The sequence below is a fragment of the Stegodyphus dumicola genome, chromosome 1, assembly GCF_044657685.1.
Source record: "Stegodyphus dumicola isolate Sdum_Otavi_A_Nest chromosome 1, ASM4465768v1".
NCBI classification, from domain to species: Eukaryota; Metazoa; Arthropoda; class Arachnida; order Araneae; family Eresidae; genus Stegodyphus; species Stegodyphus dumicola.
This window is the reverse complement of record NC_140768.1, coordinates 155,866,829-155,887,276: the sequence shown is the minus strand read 5'-3', so window position 1 is coordinate 155,887,276 and position 20,448 is coordinate 155,866,829. Positions and strand designations below refer to the sequence as shown.

General features: G+C 34.1%; 1 protein-coding gene across 2 annotated transcripts in view; it reads left to right on the top strand.

Annotated features, from left to right (window-relative positions):
- Window positions 1-5,982: 5,982 nt before the first annotated feature.
- Window positions 5,983-20,448, top strand: part of LOC118203127 (uncharacterized) — a 41,920-nt gene continuing 27,454 nt past the window's right edge. Inside the window, exons 1-2 of one of the 2 annotated variants that reach the window (XM_085822400.1) lie at window positions 5,983-6,573; window positions 16,256-16,498. In XM_085822400.1, coding sequence (XP_085678526.1) covers window positions 6,447-6,573; window positions 16,256-16,498 — 370 coding nt within the window. In that variant the 5' untranslated portion in view covers window positions 5,983-6,446. The remainder of the gene's footprint in view (window positions 6,574-16,255; window positions 16,499-20,448) is intronic. The other variant, XM_085822405.1, reaches the window with a different exon arrangement.

The following is a 20,448-nucleotide window of genomic DNA, read 5'->3' as shown; positions in this document are numbered from 1 at the left end:
AATGCTGTTCAACAAATGCCTAACATTTAATGATTACCTGAAATCTGATTATCATCAGATTGCAGTGTTCTTTTACCTCTCTAAGGTATTGCTCAAGGCAGAAGGAAGAAAGGCATTTACCGAGTAATTATTTACCATCCACTTCAAGAATTCGATGTTAAATCCGCCGAACTTATTATTACCGGGGGTTTTGCTCGCTTTCGTTTCGTCCTTCTTTTAATATCAATAACACAAAAGGGACCAGTAGTTTTGGAATGGGATTTCGCGTTGGTTCACTATAAATGACTTAGCAGGTCTCAAATTGTTGCCACCAAATATTATTGCCCTTTATAATTTTTAAAGGAATTATATAATGAAGAATCTACATGCATCTATGTAAAATATAAAAAAATTCGATGGCTTTGCTCTATGCGAACCTCTAATTAACTTTCCGCAATTTCAGGATCTTCAGCCTAGACCAGTACTTTTCACAACATTCGAGCTTATTAAGTAACCGCTTCTATAAATAGGGAATTCGCGTCATTTTGCGTCAGAAGCTGTTTTCTCCCTCTGCTGTCAAAATCCATGCCGCTGCTTCCCGTCTGTCTTTCTTTGTTCTAATCTATGACGAGCTGAAATTAATTTATTTAGTAAAGAGTGATTATATGCCTCCAAATTGAATAAAGATGTGCAATTAAAGGTTAAATTCTTCTGTGTCGTCCTTGGATTGAAAAGCTTCATTCACTTTTAACGTTTTGTGCGTTTTCTCCGTACAGTGTTGCCATTGCTCGCTTTGAAATCGTTGAGTTTGTTAATCAAAAATTCGTTAAAGTATTATAAAATTTGAACTCGATAATAAAACAAATTCCAGATTCCAAATTAGGGCTTCCAGAAGCCCATATTCGGTGGAGGATTACGTTATTTAAAATTGGATGGCTCTAGGTACCATTGTTTTATCACAATGCGAGAAACACACATAGATTCATACAGATTTGTCATTATTTAGTTTCTTTAAATCTATTACAGGACTGTAATATTTGGTGGCCGCAGTTTTAAAAGTAAACTTGCATTTATAGTGAACCAACGCAAAATGCCAAAACGAAATTAATAGCCCTTCTGGGCTAACATCTTTTGGGCTAAGAGAAAGAGAACCGGACCGTTACAGCAGGAAATATCCTCTTTTAATGGCAACAACTGGAATACTAATCTATAGCACTTTACAGACAATCATTACATCTTTCTCAAATGCTTCCCCCTATTGGTTTATAGTAAGCTCTGCAGTACCTGGCTTTTCAGGAGGTCTTGTCATAGTCATATCTTCAGCATACAGTTACATGTCCGATATTACGGATGAAAGATCCAGAAATGTTCGATTTGCCATTTTGGAATTCTTTACTATTATGGCTACACCTACCGGATCTCTTGTGGGAGGCCAAGTTTACGTGTGTGTGTGTGGGAGTATGGCAAAGCCTCGAGGGCTATCTGCCTGAGAGGAGGGATGCCTTCGTGGAGGACTTTCTAAGGGAAACTGGCTCGTATACACGTTACACATGGGGAAAACCACGAAAACGCCCATGCAGCCAGCCCGTTCGCGGGATTCGAACCTCGGACCGAACTACCAGTGTTCAGCGACTTTACCGCTCGGCCGCTGGTGGGCCCCAAGTTTACGATAAATATGGTTACTTGCCTGTGATGCTGATGGTCCCGTGTTCCCTCACTTTAGCTCTGTTGTGGGTGAGATTGTATGTATTGGAAACGAAACCGAAAAGATTTGACATCACAAAGAAAGAAATGTTTATGGACGTGCTTCCCGATATGATAACATGAGAAAGAGTTTTAAAACCTGCGTAAAGGAAAGACCTGGAAACTTGAGAATGCAGATATGGTTATTGTTATTTATTAGTTTATCTCTTCTACTTATTCAAATGGGATCAGTAGCTATTGGATTTTCTTACACACAGAAAGTATTTAAATGGAAAGTTACCCGTTATTCCTACACGACAGCAACGTTTAGTCTTCTGAATGCTGCGGCAACATTAACAATAGTGTAGGACTTATAGGAGTACTCTCAGAATCGCTTATGGCTAGAATGACATGTCAGTGGCAATAACGGAAGGCCTAATTTTTTATGGTATGTATAAGGACGGAACTCAAATATTTTCATATATTGTTGTCTTCTTCGTATTATATATGTAAATACTAAATTTTTACTACATTTGTTTACTATACTATTAAGGTATACTACATTTGTTTGTAATCAATCATTCATTTTCAATTATGTAGTCACGTATTTGAATCAGTATTGTCTTAAAGGTTCTCTAGATCATGGTGGACGTGGTGCTATACTACTTAACTGTATAGTAGAGGCATAGTGCCCACGTTCCCCGTTCCTTATCCTTATCCTTATTCTTTGGGCTAAGAGGATTATTTTAGGACAGAAAATACAAATCTTCGACTATGAATGACCATGGGAACAGGTTCCTTTTAGCATTGACAATAATTTATTTGTTCAAGGTTACACATCTAACGTTGTTAGAGGATGTAAGAATGAATAAGTGACCTCAACATACCCAACAAACCATAAAATATCCCCAAAACGAATGTTTGGGTGCTTTTTTACAGCAGATGGTACTGGAGATCTAGTTTTTATTGAGATGTATAGAAATTTTAAAACATAGAATTGTGCCATTCTCGAAAACCTTTGCAGGAATATTTCATTATAACTCAGTTCCATGCTACAGTCGAAATCTGTCAGGAAATTCATGGTAGAACATAAATGTACTGTGTGGTCTAGTGACAGTTACGTGTTCAAACTGACCCTCTTTCCAATAAAAGTACTGTGCCAGACTGCCCTAGAAATTCACCGGACTGAAATCCCATCGTAAATTTATGATACGTTCTCAGAAAACATCTTAAGAAAATAAATTGTAAGAGATAAGAGCACATGATTAAGAACGCTATAAGAGTGTTGTTCCATGTTAAAGAAGCAAAACAGAATACAGAAAACTAGTACAATCACTACCTAAGCGCCTTCTAGAGGACATTTCTGCTAAAGGATGACATATTTCGTATTAATTTTATTATTGTCACGGTATGTGAATGTATGGTGTCCGCTGAAAACAACGTGGCAAAACATTGAGGAGAAAATTTTCCAAGGTCATCGTAAAATACATCGTGGGAGAAAAGAAAGCAATGAGAAAACATCACAGTTCTAAAAAATTATTATTACTTACGGCCTTACGGCTTTTGCCCTAAGAGTACTTACTCAGAAGGGAGGGATATTTTCGTGAAAGACTTTCTAAAGGAAACTGGCTCGTATTAACAACTTGCACATTTGGGAAAACATGAAAACGCTCTCGCAGCCAGTCCGTATGCGAGATTCAACCTCGGACCCAACTGCCAGTGTTCAGGGATTTTATCGCTCGGCTGCTGGTCGCTCTGGGACAAAATATCGTCAAAGAAAATAAAGCGGTTGAAAAACTTCGCAGTTTAAAAAACATCGTCGTCGAAAATGCGTACTAAAAATAAAGTACTAACAAATAATTGCATGAGGATAACGTTGTAGACTCGCTTTTTCAGGCTTTAAAAATTCGCATAATGATTTGTGAACGCAAGAAGGAAGGAGGATTTTTTTTACTTTTATATTTTATAATTTTGAATGAACGAATATATTTTTGCTGAAAAAATAAGGAAATTTAAGGAAAGACTGAAAATGAGTAGAAAAATAATTCTAGGTATAGCAGTTAAGAGAATTTTAAACTTTTAAAATGAACTAATAAAGGTCACTAATTAATTAATTTTTTTATATAGTTTTATTCATTAATTAATTAATCTATTTTATAAAGTTTTATTGGCAGTATTTCATTACAAACATAGTCTAAAATGGATTGGAAAATGGAAACGAGTAACTGCATATAGTTACCTTTATTACAACGTTAAATTAATTACCATATTATAAAATTCTGTTCACTATTCATTTTCAGTTTTTGAATGCTTAAGTTTCCTTCTGAATTCTTCAGCAAAAATTTATTAGTTAGTTCAAAAATATAAAAGTAAAAATTTTCTTCATTCCTTTTTGCGCTCACAAGTCATTATGCGAATATGCATATACAACTTTTAAAGTCTGAAGAAGGCATGCCTGCGATATTATCGTCATGCGTGATTTGTATTTTTATCTCGATATTTTCGCCGACGATGCTTTTAAACTGCAAAGATTTGGAATCACTTCATTTTAGATGACGATGCTTTGTGTCATAATGCTCTCGAAATGCGATGTTTTCTCCTTGCTTTCTTTTTTCTTACGATGTTTTTTCAATGGTGTTTTAACCTTTCGCTATTTTTTCCACGACGTTTTGTCCGCGATGTAAGTGAATAATTTATCATATAGTTAGTTCCATGGGAATAAGAGATTACATAATTATCTTTACAAAATTTTCCTGCAGTTTATGTCCCTAATAATAAAAGCGCGGACACTCACATAATGACATCTATTAATTGAATTGCATTGACAAAATATAAGCCATTATCATTATAAATTTATCAACGGCGCTGTGCGCTTTTATTATGCATCATAAAAAAAGTAGATGAATTTTTAGAAAGAGATATTTAATCGCTTTTTTCTTTAAAACTATGTGATAAATTATTTTCCTTCTTTTTAGCCCAAAAGGCTAAAAGTCCTTAATGAGATTAAGTCCTTAATGTCTTTTTGAGATTAATAGTCCTAATGGACTATTAATCTCGAAACGGGATTTGGCGGAATATCATTTTGATTGTCTGAATTATTTTTCAAATTATTTCCACGAAATATGACCGCCCTGTTTTAATACATTTTAAAGAAATGAAAAAATGAAGAATCTGCACGAGTGTGTGCGTGTTTCTCGCGCCGTGAAAAACCGATGATACCTAGAACCATCAAATTCTGAATAACGTAGTCCTCTGTGCGCCTGGAACCCCGAATTTTAATTCCGAATTTTATATGTGGTAAAACTTGAATGAATTTTAAGAAACTCAACTATATGAAAGCGAGCAGTGGCAACACTGCACGAAATAAAATCGTTTTTATCTCCAGCGGGCGAGACTGTACATCAGAAATTCTAAACATACGCTGCTGTTAAATATTTTACGATATCGCTATTCAACTGAATTTTATGTGGCGTGAGTGCGAAGAGCATGGTATTTAATTAATAAATGTAACACACAAGACGTGAATAACAGAAAGACAAAAAAAGTTTTGCAAGCCATTTTTCTAAAAAAGGTGTACATTGATGGGATAAATTGAGAAATGACTGAAAAGAATAGAAAAATGTATGCCAACACTTAACACTTCATTCAATACTAAACGCATGTTTCTTTTAAAATTTTTACTTTATATGGCGTAAATGCGAAGAAAATGATGCGTAATAATAAAGCTAAAAAGACAACAAGAATAGGGTTAGCGGAAATGAGTGTAACAGCTGACTGGTAGAGTGCGATCTCAGCGAGAGCGTAGAAAAACCTTAGCGAATCCTTTTGGGAGACCCTAAAAGCTGACGACTTTCAGATTTTTTTAAAATTTCAATAGTTATGAGTATTAAATAAAAGCTTATTATATATATATTTTTTTTTGCCTTATTTTATCTAATGTTCGTTTTATAAATCATAATCCAATTCCATTGATTTGAAATTTCGTTCTTAGTGCTGTAAAATGTATATGTCAGAAGAGACAGTAAAATTTCCGGTAGAATTTTGGAAGTTTACTTCCTCAAAAACAGAGCTTCGTTCAAAAATAAAGGAATATTCAAAATATTAATCATTATCAACAAAAGAATGATTATTTTAAATCGTTTTTCTTCGTAATAAACGTAGGTTAATGAGATACATTCCGATGACCTCATTGATCACGTGACTTATGTATACATTTTGTAAACAAACATTGCATATGACCTCAGAGATTACGTGACTTATGTACAGCTAATGCAAACAAGCAAGATCATTCTTCCTCCTCTTCTCTTGCGGAATGTATCTCATTGTTTAACCGGAAAAAAAGGGATGATTAATTCATCGAAACATGAGTCGAAAGCATCGTCAAAAACAGTCAAGGAAAAATAATGTTAATGACAGCGTCAGTAAAAACATAAAAGCACGAGGAAGTGCTTTTTCAACATTTGCAAGGACGCCGAGTTTGTGTACCTTTATCAAGAACTGATTATCGTAAACAATATGTGAATGGATAGCTTGCTTATCAGTATTCCGCGCAAGTCAAAACATTAAAAAAACTCGAATAGATCTAAATACATAACTTTCGTTTAATCATATTTGGATAAGAATGCGTGATTTTTTCCAGTTCTTGTTAAAGAAAGCAATACCGGCAATAATTCTAAAGTTGTAATATTGTAATTTCATAAACGCTACGTATCTAGCTTAAAAGTTTTCGGAATTTCTGCTATTGGAGTTTTAGTATCCATTTTACTGGACACAAGCATCGCAAAATGGTTCTTGTGCCTTACTCAGTGAAAGGTTTAACTTCTGAAATGGAAATGATCGCCCAAACAGAGCTTGGAGAAACACCTCTTGTAAGAAAAGATTCCTTAGAAAAATTAAAGCAACTCATAGCAAGTAAGCATCAGATCTTACTCATATGATATATTCTAGTTATTAAAAGCCAAATTTGCAACTTTTTTTTAACAATACACAATATGTGAATGGATAATTGCCTTTAATTATCTTCGAGCATTGCATTAACAGATATTTCATTGGCTCACGTTTGTTTTTGAACACTTGAGTTTTCCAATCTTATTTGCAAATATTAGTTACTAAATATTAGCGTAATGACTTGCTTTTTCTTTCAAATATGCTTTTATTTATTATAACCTGGTTGTTTTGAAAAAAAAACTATTAAAAATTATATTGGTTAAAAAATACATAAGTATTTGAAAACTTTGAACAAAGTGTTTATATTTATTATATTATATATTATTGTTACTACATATTACATATAACGTTATTATATAATACTGGAATATTATTAGGCAAAAGAGACGTTAGTCCCGAATGGGATATTAGTCTCCAAAAGTCCTTTTTCGTTGCATCACTATAACACTTCTCAAACTGCTGCCACCAAATATTATTGCCCTGTATTATATTAAAAAAATTAAATAATGAAGAATCTGCGTAAATGTATGTATGTTTCTCGCATTGTGAAAAAGCAATGGCACCTAGAGTCATCACATTTTGAATAACATAGTCCTCCACCCGAAAATGGGCACCTAGAAGCTCGAATTTTGAATTTCGGATTTATTTTATTATCTATTTCATATTTAGTAAAACTGAAGCGAATTTTTGATTAACAAACTCAAGGATTTCAAAGCGAGCAATGCCAATACTGTAAGTAATAAAACATTTTTACCTCCAGCGCGCGAGACCGTCTTTCAGAAATTCTAAAGATATGCTGTTTTTAAATATTTTGTGATTTTGATGTTGAATTAAGTTTTATGTGGCGTAAACGAAAAGAACGTAACATTTAGTAAATAAAATAAATCAAAATCGTAAAAAAACAACCTTATATTTAGCGTAGGTATAATGAAACACTCAATCGATTTCGAGGGCAGCTAAAGGTCCCTCCTCATCAGGAGAAAGAAATACATAGAAAGAAGAAAATAGGAATCACAGAAACACGTGGTGCTTATCAGCACTGCACGTGGTTATAACTAGATTTTTAATCAGAGTTGCACTGGCCGCCTACTTTTACTGAGCCAGGCTGTCTGATCAAGCATAAAGAAATATTAGCGAAGTTAAAATATTTCTTTATGCTTCATCAGACAGCCTGGCTCAGTAAAAGTAGGCGGCCAGTGCAACTCTGATTAAAAATCTAGTTATAACCACGTGCAGTGCTGATAAGCACCACGTGTTTCTGTGATTCCTATTTTCTTCTTTCTATGTATTTCTTTCTCCTGATGAGGAGGGACCTTTAGCTGCCCTCGAAATCGATTGAGTGTTTCATTATACCTACGCTAAATATAAGGTTGTTTTTACGATTTTGATTGTCACATTAGCGTGTTTCTCTTCTAGTCTAAATAAAATAAACTCACAGAAAGTTAATAATATAAGACAAAGTAAGAAAACCGAACAATGATCTGATGAACTGAGAAAAGATTGAAAAAAAAAAATACCAAATATGTATGCCAACTTAACGCTGCATCGGAAATTCTAAATATATACTGCTATGCTGCTTTTAAAATTTGTGTAATTTTGCAGTTGGATGGTATATTGCGTAAATGCGAAGAAAATTATGCTTAAGAATAAAACTAAAAAAAAAAAAAAAAAAAAAAAATGAGTTAGTAGAAGTTAGTGTAACAGCAGTCTGATATATTATTTCAATAAAATAAATCTTTACTTACATTTTGCGAAAGCTAGATGTATTTTCTTTGTTGACGAAGAATTTCCATCTTTATGATGGCCCATTTCATCTATCTATCCTAATGACTTTTTTAATAGTTTCAGGAGTAACTTTGATTGCGAACCGCTCTTCGGAATCTACTACAAGTTTTATGGTACAAATTCTTGAGTCTAGGTTGACTTTGCACAGAATAAATCCGATTCGTTAGTATTAGCTTTGATTGTGGTCTAAACTTCAGAACATTGTCAACAGTTTCATGCCATATCCATAGTTTGATACTATCAAACGCTTTACGCTTAACGCTTTACGTTAAACGCTTTACATCGAGGACTTTTTGACAGTTCGAATAATTTTACTACCTTTAAAATAATAAATATTTAAGTTTCTAACAGAACTCTTTCTTAATTTCTAGCGTCTTACTTCAGATATGGAACTATTACTAGACTTTGCCAAATAAGTGATAATTTCCAAATGCAGACGATAATTCTTCTAACTTATTTTCATTTAAAACAAAAAAATTATCACAAGAAACATCAATTGTCAAAGGATCTTAACGAAACGTTCGAATGTGCAAATTATTATGCGAGTTCATAAAAATTTTTGAATAAATTGCGTTATTAAAAAGTATGTTTTGATGATATTTATCATGCAATAAGCAAGGAGTAAAATAGTGAAAAAATAATACGTCAGAAAAATTGACGTCTGTGTTTCAATACTTAGTACAAAACCCTGTACAAATGAATTTTAAAAATAGAAGTATCCGAAAACAAATGTAAGTCACTTCAAGTATTTATGTATACAAAAGAGTTATAAGGATTTTTAAAACTTATCATAAATACTATTTGTAAAGATTACTGGTGCTATTATAAAAGTTATCTGTTATAATAGTCATGAATATGATAAAAGTTTTTAAAAAAGTTTACTACTACATTTGTAGCTTGTATAATAGTGCATAACTAAAGTTACTATAACTGTTATGAAAGTTTACTATAATAGTAACTTCACAATAGTTATATTAACTAAATTAATGTAACTATTATAAAAGTTACTAATGTTGTTAATTTATAAAAGTTCCTATTACTATTTATAAAAGTATTTATAAATGTTTTATAACAATTATGAATTATAGAAGTTCCACTGTTATAGCCTGATTTATAGAAGTTACACCGAAAAATTGAAGAACGGCTTTATGAGTACTGAAATTAGTACAGCAGAATATTCATAAAATGTAATTTACAAATTAAGTTAAAGGCTGTTATGATTTTAAAATGTTATATAAATTATTATTCATAAAGTTCAAAAATTTCCATTACCATTATGAAAATTACTAAAACTATTATAAAAACTATTCTAATAGTATACAACTTTTTGAAATTTATATAACTATTATAGTTGTTATAAGTGTTGACGACTGTAATAGTAATATAAACTAATTATAACTGTTATCAAATTTGCTAATATTATTAATTAACAAAAGTTGCAAAAAAGATTCAGTTTGTAAAATTTACTAGAGTCAGTTAATTAATAAAAGTTCCCGTAGTTGGTTAGTTTATAATAGTAACAGTGTTTTAGTATTTTGATTTCTAGAAGTTACATTAAAGAATTAAAGAACTTTTGCATGTATTTTAGTATGTATTTGTATTTTTCTATTTTTAAGTATTTATTTTGTTGTAAGTCCAGTATCTTTATATGTACATATAAGTGGCTAAAGTGTGTGTCGCCGATAGTTTATTGTTGCCACTCGGAAAAATGAGGGCGGAAATTAACGTTTCCGCAGTTTTTAATTAATATCTCGGCCGATTAAAGTCCTATCGGAGAACGATCGGAGGAGAACGGTATCGATGGATTCGGAGAATTTTTTGAAATCCGAGGATACGCGCCTCGAATTTCAATTCGGCGCCGTTCCGTAAATATTCGAGAGAAAATAATTTGGCAGGTAGCCAAATCCCTCTAATAGGGAAAACCCAAGAAAGAAAGTGGAGAATGTAGGGAAAACGTAGGGAAAATTAGTTTTTAATTAATATCTCAGCTAATTGAAGTCCCAAGAAGACGCGAATGGTCAAAATGGCGTGCCACGGACCTGCGGAATACAACTGTGTGCTTCGCTAAGCCCGGGAGCCAGCCGTTTCGGAGGAGATGATGTTACTTCACCCCATATATATATGCGGCTTAAGTGTCTGTTTGTCGCCGATAGTTTATTGGTTGCTTGCGTAACTGTATTAGCCAATGGGCTGAAGTTGCCACGGCACAGGGTTGCCGTTTCAATTGAGACGTAGACAATTTCCTGTAAAACTCGCCTTTGCTATGACCATCCATAAATCTCAGGGCCAAACGCTTAAGCATGTTGGCATATTTTTACCTGAGCCTGCATTTGAACTTAGTCAACTTTATGTTGCATGTTTAAGAGTTCGTGAAAGAACGGACGTAAAATTAAAAATAATGGATGGTCCTCTGCAAGGCGAGCTGAAAAATGATGGAAAGATCTACACAAGAAATGTTGTGTACAAAGAGATCTTTGACATGTGAATTAACATTTCATTATTTAAATCATCTTCATTGACTGAGCTAGCGGTGGCTCTTAAGAAATGTACCGCCAGTGGTTTCCTTCATTGCATTCTACTTTAAGCAATTAAGCAAGTAGAAGGGGGAGCCCCGTGGAGCAGTAAGAAAAGGGGCGTCCTCGCCGCCTGCCCTGGGTAATTCAGTTTAAATTAGCAGACACCTATGCACAAATAATTTTAATTACAATTTGCCCAGCGGTCATTTCGTATGACCGCTGGGCGTTCTCGTAATATTCATAAAATGCTATTTACAAATTAGGTTGGGATTCTGGAAAATAAAAATGTTTGTGTGTGTTACAGTGTTATTATGATATATAAAAGCTACTATTGCTAATAAAAAAGTTAGCTGTCATGAGAGCATATAACTATTATAACAGTGTATAACTTTTATAAAAGATAACTGCTGCAGTACTTTTTGTAATAGGAATAGAAACTAAACTTACTGTAACTGTTATAAATAAAAAATACTATAACTTTTATTATAGTTAATTTATAAGAGTTACTGTTACTATTTCAAAAGTTAGTTAATTTAGAAGAGTTACTGTTACTATTTTAATGTATAAGTTACATTGTTATATTGTGATTTATGTAAATTACACTAAAATACTGAAGAACAGCTTTTGTATACATTTAAATAAGTATAGGCTAATATTCAATATTCATACAATGAAATTTACATATTAGGTTAGGATCTTCGAACATATTAGTTCAATAGACAAATTTCTCTTTAAGGTTTAAACAATTTTTTAAAGAAATTTATATTTGGTTGTTGAAATAAAAAAAAACTAAGAAAACTGAAATTTTCGCACCCCAAAAATCGGAATGTATAAATTGAATTTTGTGCACTTTATAATGCTGAATGCAAGCGAATTCATATATCGTTCATAATGATACAATATCATTTGCAAAACACATATGCGATATTCTAGTGAACATCAAACACATTTGTAATAATTATAGTAGCGTAATTTTATTTCAGAATAAGTAAATCCATCAATAAAATTTTCCTATGATATTTTGGAATTATAACTCTTTCGCATTGGTAGAGATCAAAATCTGACACCCCTTACATAAGAATTTTTCTTGGAATGGATTTCCTTTACCCATGCCAAGCAGAATGCTACAGAGTTAGCAATAAGTGAAGCGATTACTTCTCCCTTCGGAATCACTGTGCGGTTTCACTCACTCTGTGCGGTTTTTTCTTAGGACAGGTTTGCAACTGCGAGCGTCAGCAGCTGAACGTTGACGCTAAAAAAGGAGAGGGAAGCTGCCTTCAAATAACAGAGCTGCTTTTATTCTCTTCGAAAGAATGATTGGCATGTCATTTAGCAATTCTCGAAACCAATGAGCCATGCAGTAACAGAAGGGCAAAATATCAGGTAAGAAGTGGACTCGCAAGTTCGGGCGACCTGCTGCTGTCTTGCTCAGGCGTTTGGGGTGACTTCGCTGTGAAAGAGCTAAGCTCTTAAAAACGCATGTATTCTATTAATTCCGAAATTCTTTTTAGCTTTTCATATTCGTTTCATTTGCATATTCAATGAGCAACATTGTTCATTTGTTGACCGTTAATCATGCATATAAAAGTTATGTGACTGAGGAAGGAATAAATTCGTGGAGGATTTCCTATGCAAAATTGTCCAAATAAATATTACACACGAGTAAATGATGAAAACACCGTACAGTAAGACCAGTCTCCGAAATCGGACCCCGGCTGAGTTCAGTGGTTTACTGCTATTAAATTAACTCACTTTATCAGGGTCAATGTTCCTTCTAACCTTCTTCGGAAACATACAAGGACCTGACTCGGAACAGAGAGCTTACTAAAGCTATGTTCACTAATTGTGGTAAGTAGACAGGATACAGACGAAGGGTATACAAAACCCTTTATTTTTCTCTATATACAATAACTTCCGTACTTCGGAATACACTGACCCGCCACTTGGGGTCTAACGTAAAAGTATAAAAATAAAACTAAACTCTAATTTAACTTTAGAATAATACACGTGGAAGATTGGCCTTATAATAACAGTAAGCGTACGTAGCACAGAGACTGTGAACACTACAGTACGTTTAATTTATCAAGAGGATTAAAACCTCTGGCCTGGAAGGCAAACAGCAACTGCGTAACTTCTAAGATAAGCGGCCTGCTTTGACTCACTGCTTCCTCTCTCTCGCTTGGCAAAAGGCCACACTTAAATACTTGGCGTTCGCCAGACAAACTTTGCATAAAAACCTTAACGCTTATAATTCTAGCCGGAAGTAGAAAATAAGAAGTGATAGTAAAGATTTAAAATAAAATAAACGTTAGTAAAACTTAAGATCCTTACAACTTTTACTTACCGAGTTTATTAACAGATATATTAAGTTAATTGATTTCAAACAAAATAGTTTCATTTTGCACATAATGTTTATCGTTTATATTTTAATGCTGGCTAGGTGTAAGTAAAACTTATATGGCATCTGAGACATATTTAAATATGTCTCAAAAGAAACAGGAGTTTACCTACTGATAAAAATCGTACTATTTAAGTATAAAGATTGAAGCTTCAGGGATTTTATTAAGCATCAGGCATTTATTAATATTTCCAGGTTTCATATAAGGGCAGAAATGCTTACATAATTTTAAAATGATTTTGATATCAAAACACAAATAAATAAAATGTTCGAAATGATAAAAAGAAAGAAATCATTTTTTTTAACTTGTTTTAAATCATTTTTTTAATTTCCAAAAGTTCTTAATAGTCTTAACGGTAATATTCTTAATATTCGTAATATTCTTGAATCTTGAATTCTTCTAATGAACGCCTTCAAGTACAGCGAAGCTTTGCAGGAAAAATAAGATTACAGGGGAAAGATTATTTAATATTGAGCTAAATGGGTATCTCGTTAAACTGGTGAGATAACATCAAGTTCGCGATTGGTTTGATGATTAATTTTTGCCGCGGAATTTAGAAAACAACCGGGGGAAAACCTCGGGAATCAGACGAGCTAAATGTACATCAATTTATACCTACGCATGTAACTGAAAATGACACATGTTCTAGAATTCTCTAACAACGTCATTCCGTTGAAGACGAGTAGAGATATCTTAAGAATTTTCATGAAGCATGGCTTTATCTAAATGTCTGAAACAAAAAGAGATCAGTTTATTCTATGGGAGTTGGTGTATTTAATTATGGCAAAGCACACTAGGGCTATCTGCCTAAGGGGAGGGATGCCTTCGTGGAGGACTTTCTAAGGGAAACTGGCTCGTATACACGTTACACATGGGGAAAACCACGAAAACACCCATGCAGCCAGCCCGTTCGCGGGAATCGAACCTCGGACCGAACTACCAATGTTTAGCGACTTTACCGCTCGGCGAGCTATTCTATGGGAGAGGTTAACTGGAGAAAAGCGTTTTCCGACTTGGCTTTAAGAAATACAAAAGAATATAATAAATAAATAAATAAATAAATAAACAAAAATTAAAAAAAAAAAAAAAAAACTTCAGAATATTGGTATTTTCTCGTACAAAAAAATAGAAATTTACGAAACACTGAAAATACATTACTGTTGGAATTATAAAATTAATATGTTCTCATCTGTGTTTAAAAGAAAAATTCCTTCTTTTTATCTACCAGAGTCTTCAAAATTGCTGGAAACAATTCCATCGCAATAAAGGGCACAAGCATACATATACATGCCGAATATCATAAAAGCAGTTAGTCTATCGTGATAAAGATTACAATCCTATATTAATTACATCTTTCGCTAATTGTTTTGAAAGCGTGACAGAGGAAACAGGAGATAAACCCGGAGCTTTCGCTCAGGTTCTTTGAAAAACGTTTGATAGTTATTGCTGCGTGCGTAATAAATTGAATGCACAAGTCCGATGAAAAGTGAATTAAACTTATTCTTATCACAACGAATAAACATCCTTAGAGATATTCGTACAATAGCGCAATATCTCACAATAGTTATCTTTTAAACTACTAAAACGTTCAACAGAACTTAATTCAAAACAGAGAAAGATAATCCAATCTCAACGCGAATTCTCTACAATCAATCGCAGCAGTAAGTAAACAACTGAATTAAGATGTTTTCCTCCAGAAACGAGAACATTCTCGAATTTTCTCGATTTCTCTGGATAGCAAAAGAGTACAATTACGAGATATCTATTTATAAAATATTAAATGCGCGTGCTCTTGTATTTTAATTTTCCCGGCGTACCTTTCTCTTCAAATAAGTCTCGTGCTGCATTGCACGGGAATATAAAACCATTTTAATTACAAATTCTACTAAAAAGTAGCTAAATAAATACAGAAACCGTAACATTATTAAATGGATTCTTGCATTTCTTGGATTTTCTTTTAAAAGCAGATCTATGATGAGTGAGTCTTGAAAAGAATGGAGTAAAATTACATTTCCTGATGTAAGTAAATGCGCTGTTCTCTTCGGAATGAAGATTTTGGTTAGTGGTCCGATGAATAAGAGTTTTTATTTAAAACACCAAACGTAATGCAGAAATTTCAGACTAAAAAATTAGTAAAAAAAAATACTTGTAGCTCCGATTTCTTTTTAAATGACGATGCGAAGCACCTCTCACTTTTTCCGCAGATGTTGTTCCTATGGATCCGAATCAAATTGGGTGGAGGAAAATATCTTTGAAGTTCCCGCTTTAAAGTTACAGATTATAGCTATTGCCTTTTGTGCCAAGTAGCACAGACTATTCACTCCCATGTTTTAGACGAAAGTTAATGGCCCATCAAGCACACAAATTTCTGCTGTCAGTTAACGTTTTTCCAGAATGATTTGTGATACGACTAAAATAATTTCAATCATTAAAGTATACATTAACTCTTTCACAGCGAAGTCGCCCTTAACGCCTTCAGACATCGGCAGGTCGCCCGAATGCATACTTCTACTTTCGTTTTGGTGCTTGACCCCCGTCGTTAGTGCATGGATCATTGGTTTCGGAAGTTATTAAATCATATGCCAATCATTTTTTTGAAGCGACTAAAGTAACTCTCTTATTTTAATGCATCTTCCCTCTCTTCGGTTTAGCGTCACGTTTAGCTACTAACGCTCGAAGTTGCAAACCTCTCCTATGAAGAAACTGCATACAGTGAGTGAAACCGCACAACGATCCCCAAGCGAGAAGTAATCACATCATCCAAGTATGCTGTTCTTAACGCTGTAACAGTCTACTTGGCGGGTGGAAAGGAAATTCCTTCCAATAGAAATTCGGGCGTTTCAGATGCTTGAGGGGAAAATATTTTGGCCTCTCTTGGTGCCAAAAAATTAAACCTATAATTACAGTACGGACATTCAAATCAATTTGTTGCATTCTATTTTGCAGATGAGCCCGATTTCTATCCTTACATGGATGACAAATTTCTACTGATGTTCCTCCGACACAAGAAACACGATGTCAAAAAGACTTTCAAAACGTTACGAAATTATTATTACTTCAAGCAGAAGTACTCTCGAATTTTTACTGATTTCCTACCTTCCGAGGGTAAAAGAGTCATGGATATGAACTGTTACTCACTACTGCCTTACAAAGATCCCCAAGGTAGAACTATTGTCGTCTGCCTACCAGGTGAGAAATTCGGTAAAATTTCGACAGAAGTTTAAATTCTTACATTTCTTTGTTCCTTGTCAGCATAACAGTCTCTGTCTCTTTATATAAAGGGTGTTTCATATTAAATGGTGCAAAAAGAAAGCATATCTGTGAACGCTGTAGTTACTTTATTTTGATAAATCAAATTTACAATGAAAAATCTAGTTATGCAAGTTTCTTCCAATGTTCTACATATGCTCCACTAGTGACATGGCTAATATCTGTGGCATATTCCAATTCCTGTCACACTCGTGGTAGAATATTAGTTGTTAATGATTCGAATACTTCAGTTATCCACTGCTTCGGCATCTGTTGTCCTCGGGAAATGGAGGACGAACACTTTGTTTTTACCAAAAACTCATAGGAAAAAATCCCAAAGAGTTAGATCCGGGGATCTTGGTGGCCAAAAATCAATGGCATATCGTTTGATCCAGAAGGCCTATGTAGCGACGGGGTAGACTATCGTTCAGGTACTGGCGTATGTTTTATGTCAGTGTGGTGGAGCACCACACTGACATAAAACATAAAACGTCTTGCAGCAATGAAGCAGGGAACTGTTTCTTCCAACTGAGGGAACAACCCCCTCTGATAACATATCTTGGTAAATTAACCCGCTAATTAACTTTTCCAGGAAGAAAAAGAACAGAAACACAACTGTTGGAAATGGTTCAGAAAACGTTCACCTTTGGAGAATCGCACTCATGTTCCATCATGGCATGTAGATTGTCTGTGACCAAAAGTCGTAAATTACGGTGATTAACTTTACCAGAAACGTGAAAAGTGGGTTCCTTCGTAAATACAAGTCTGTTCGCGATACGCTCTACGTCTAGCTGACCTTCAAATGCTCACGGAAAGCTTTGCGCAACGGTGTGTCGGAAGGCAACGTCTGCCCTATCTGAAAGATGCATCGCCAGAATTGTAAACTTTTCCGTAAACCACGCCATATCGTTATATGGGCGCAATGAGTTCAGAACTTGCACGACGCGTTGATTTTGTGGGACTTTGTAAAAACGTTTGACGAATTTTTTTCAACCACTTCGTTTTTTACTGTTGTTTGTTCTGGGTTGGCTATCTTATACATGTCCTGAAACTACTGCATCCGCCGTTCGATGTTGTGAGGATGCGGTGGTTCTCTAGCAAGTTTTGGGAGTAAAAGTCTTTGAATAATGGTAAACGATGATATTTTGGCGTATTCCAAAACTTAATATGCTGCATGGATAACGTCATTTTGATTAACAACACCTATAGCGGCGATTTCCTAACCGAAAGAGTTTTCGCTGTTAACAGTTAAAAACTTGCATAATTGCAGTTTCAGAATTTATTTGTTTCGACTTTAGAAATCAATTACAAAATTTGTGTTACGCTATTCTTTTGTCCCCGTTTAATATGAAATACCCTGCATATATATAGTATATCTGTCACAAAATTATACGTACCCTGAAGAAATCGAGTCACAAGCACGAAACTCGGCAGGAACGTAGCCTGGTAAGAGATATGCAAATGATTTAAATTTCGGCACCAATGAGACAAGGGTAAGCGCGCCATGAACATATGAGACGCGCAGCTGTGAGAGTTTCAAAGCATGATTGCTCGTGGGCTATTCAAACGAATCTGTTAACTTGCATGGACAGTATTGTGACTAGAGATGCCTCTGAGACGTAACCGGCAGCAGTACGAACAGTTGTCGGTCTTGGAGAAGGAGCGTATAATAGGTCACGGAGAAGCAGGTTGTTGGAACAGACGTATCGCCCCTTACCTCGGTCGGATCGATATGGTAGTTGCTCGGTGTTGCTGACAATGGATTACAAAAATGATAGTCTACCGTCGCGGAGAGTCAGAGCATTTCAGGAACACAAATGAGTGCAAGGATCCCACAATCATTAGAGCAGCCACTTCCTGACCACCAACGTCGCTACCATCAATTCGATGGCATTTACCACCTTCCAGGCATCAGGTGGTATTAGGGGAAACCATCCAGAGAGGAACTGGCCGATGCTGGTATGTACTACCAACTCCCATTAACCCTTTGCGGCACAGTGTGTCTGGTATGGACACACCTAAACATTTCCTTCTGTACGCACAGAAAAATTGAATGAAAAAGGATTTATAGGTTATTCTAAACCTTCTTTATTTATAGTAGATGGCAGCTCAACACAAACCAGTCCATATATTTTAGCCATGTTTAGTTTTTTAAGATCCTCATTTTTCAAAGAAATTTTCCAGATTTTTTTTAGGATATAAATGAATTGTTTGAAAAGAAATTTCTCTGTTATTTTTTGGCTGTATGCTAATCTCCTTATTCTATATTAGTTTTAATTTTTACCTTGAAATCTTGCCTAAAATCAAACGGCGAACCCTAGGTGTGCCCAGACCGGGCTCACCGATAATCTAGGACAACTGAGAGTCTGTATTCTTTGTTTCTCCGCATCTCATCGGTCAGTTGATTGACAACAAAGCTCGTTTCAGCACCCTTTTCGAAACTATTCAGCCAGTGTGCCCATTTTGGGCACACCCACAGAATTAAAACGATAAGTGCTATCTTCACAAAATTTTACTTGTGTACTCCTCTAGGCCTAATTAGACTGCCTACCTTTTTTTTTTTTTTTTTTTTTTTTTTTTTTTTTTTTTTTTTATGAAAACTCCGAATTTAAAAGGTAGCGTGCCGGAAAGGGTTAAGACGCTTACCACAGTCGGCCTTCAAATCATCCATCAACAGTCGTCCATTCACATGACTCCACAGTCGTTCTTCAAGGCACTATGACGGTTTGCAGTTACATGGACGACATTTCAACGCTGGTTGTTCTGCTTATGCTATCAAATCGCCTGTGAATTTGTGTTCGTTTATTTATCTCCCCATACACTACATACATGCTAAGTTTCGTTGTAGTGGTTTGTTCCCTTCTGGGTGCATATATTTTTTTTTGTGACAGGTGTATATCTAAATAGATATATATGTATATAATTACAAAACAATTTTTTAAAACAAAATATTAAGATGCCTAGTATTTTCGCGCATTAAGCTGCTCAAAAATTATCAGTAAAGACATAAAGTAAAAGATTTAGAACTAATTTTTCAGAAAGACCAAAAATTGAAATGCATAATTAATAAATTTCCTATAATTGTAATAAAGAATGTAATAAATAATATAAATGTAATAAAGAATTTAAAAAATGTTAAAAACCAAAACTTTTCAAACAAGAAATACTCGAATTAAAAAAATTAATGAAATTTAAAGAAAAACGAATATAATAGAAAAGGATTTCAATGCCACTTCGTCAGGAGGAGGAGGAACATTGGATTTTTGTGGAAGAGAGATTTTAATTGATATCAATGTTCCTCCTCCTGACGAAGTGGCATTGAAGTTGAGTGAATTCCTCTTCTACTATGTCCATTTTTCTTTCATTAATTTGATTCATTTTTTGAATTGCGGTATTGCTTGTTAGAAAAGTTTTGGTTTTAACATTTTTTTAAATTCTTTATTAGATTTATAGGATTATTTGAAATTTATTAATTGTGCATTTCAATTTTGGGTCTTTATGAAAAATTAGTTCTAAATTTTTTACTTTATATGTGTATATATATGGCGTGTGTATATAAAATCAAGAAAATGGTAAATTATACAGAATTAATATCCTTCTAGTGTAGTATACATACTAATAGATCAGCATAGAATAATATAGTATATTCCAAAAACGTTTGTCAAACTAAAATAAAAGTAAATTAAAACAAAATAGAACAAAATTTCCGCTACATATTAAACAATAGTTGAAACATCTTTTGGTCTTTTTCAAGTAGCAGCCGAAAGAATTTTCAACAGACCCACGTTTCTGAATTATATCTGAATGCAAAATAAAATTAAATTTAAAAGAACTAATTTAAAACAGTAAAATTAATTAAATGAGAGTATATCGATCAAAAAGGTTTCCGA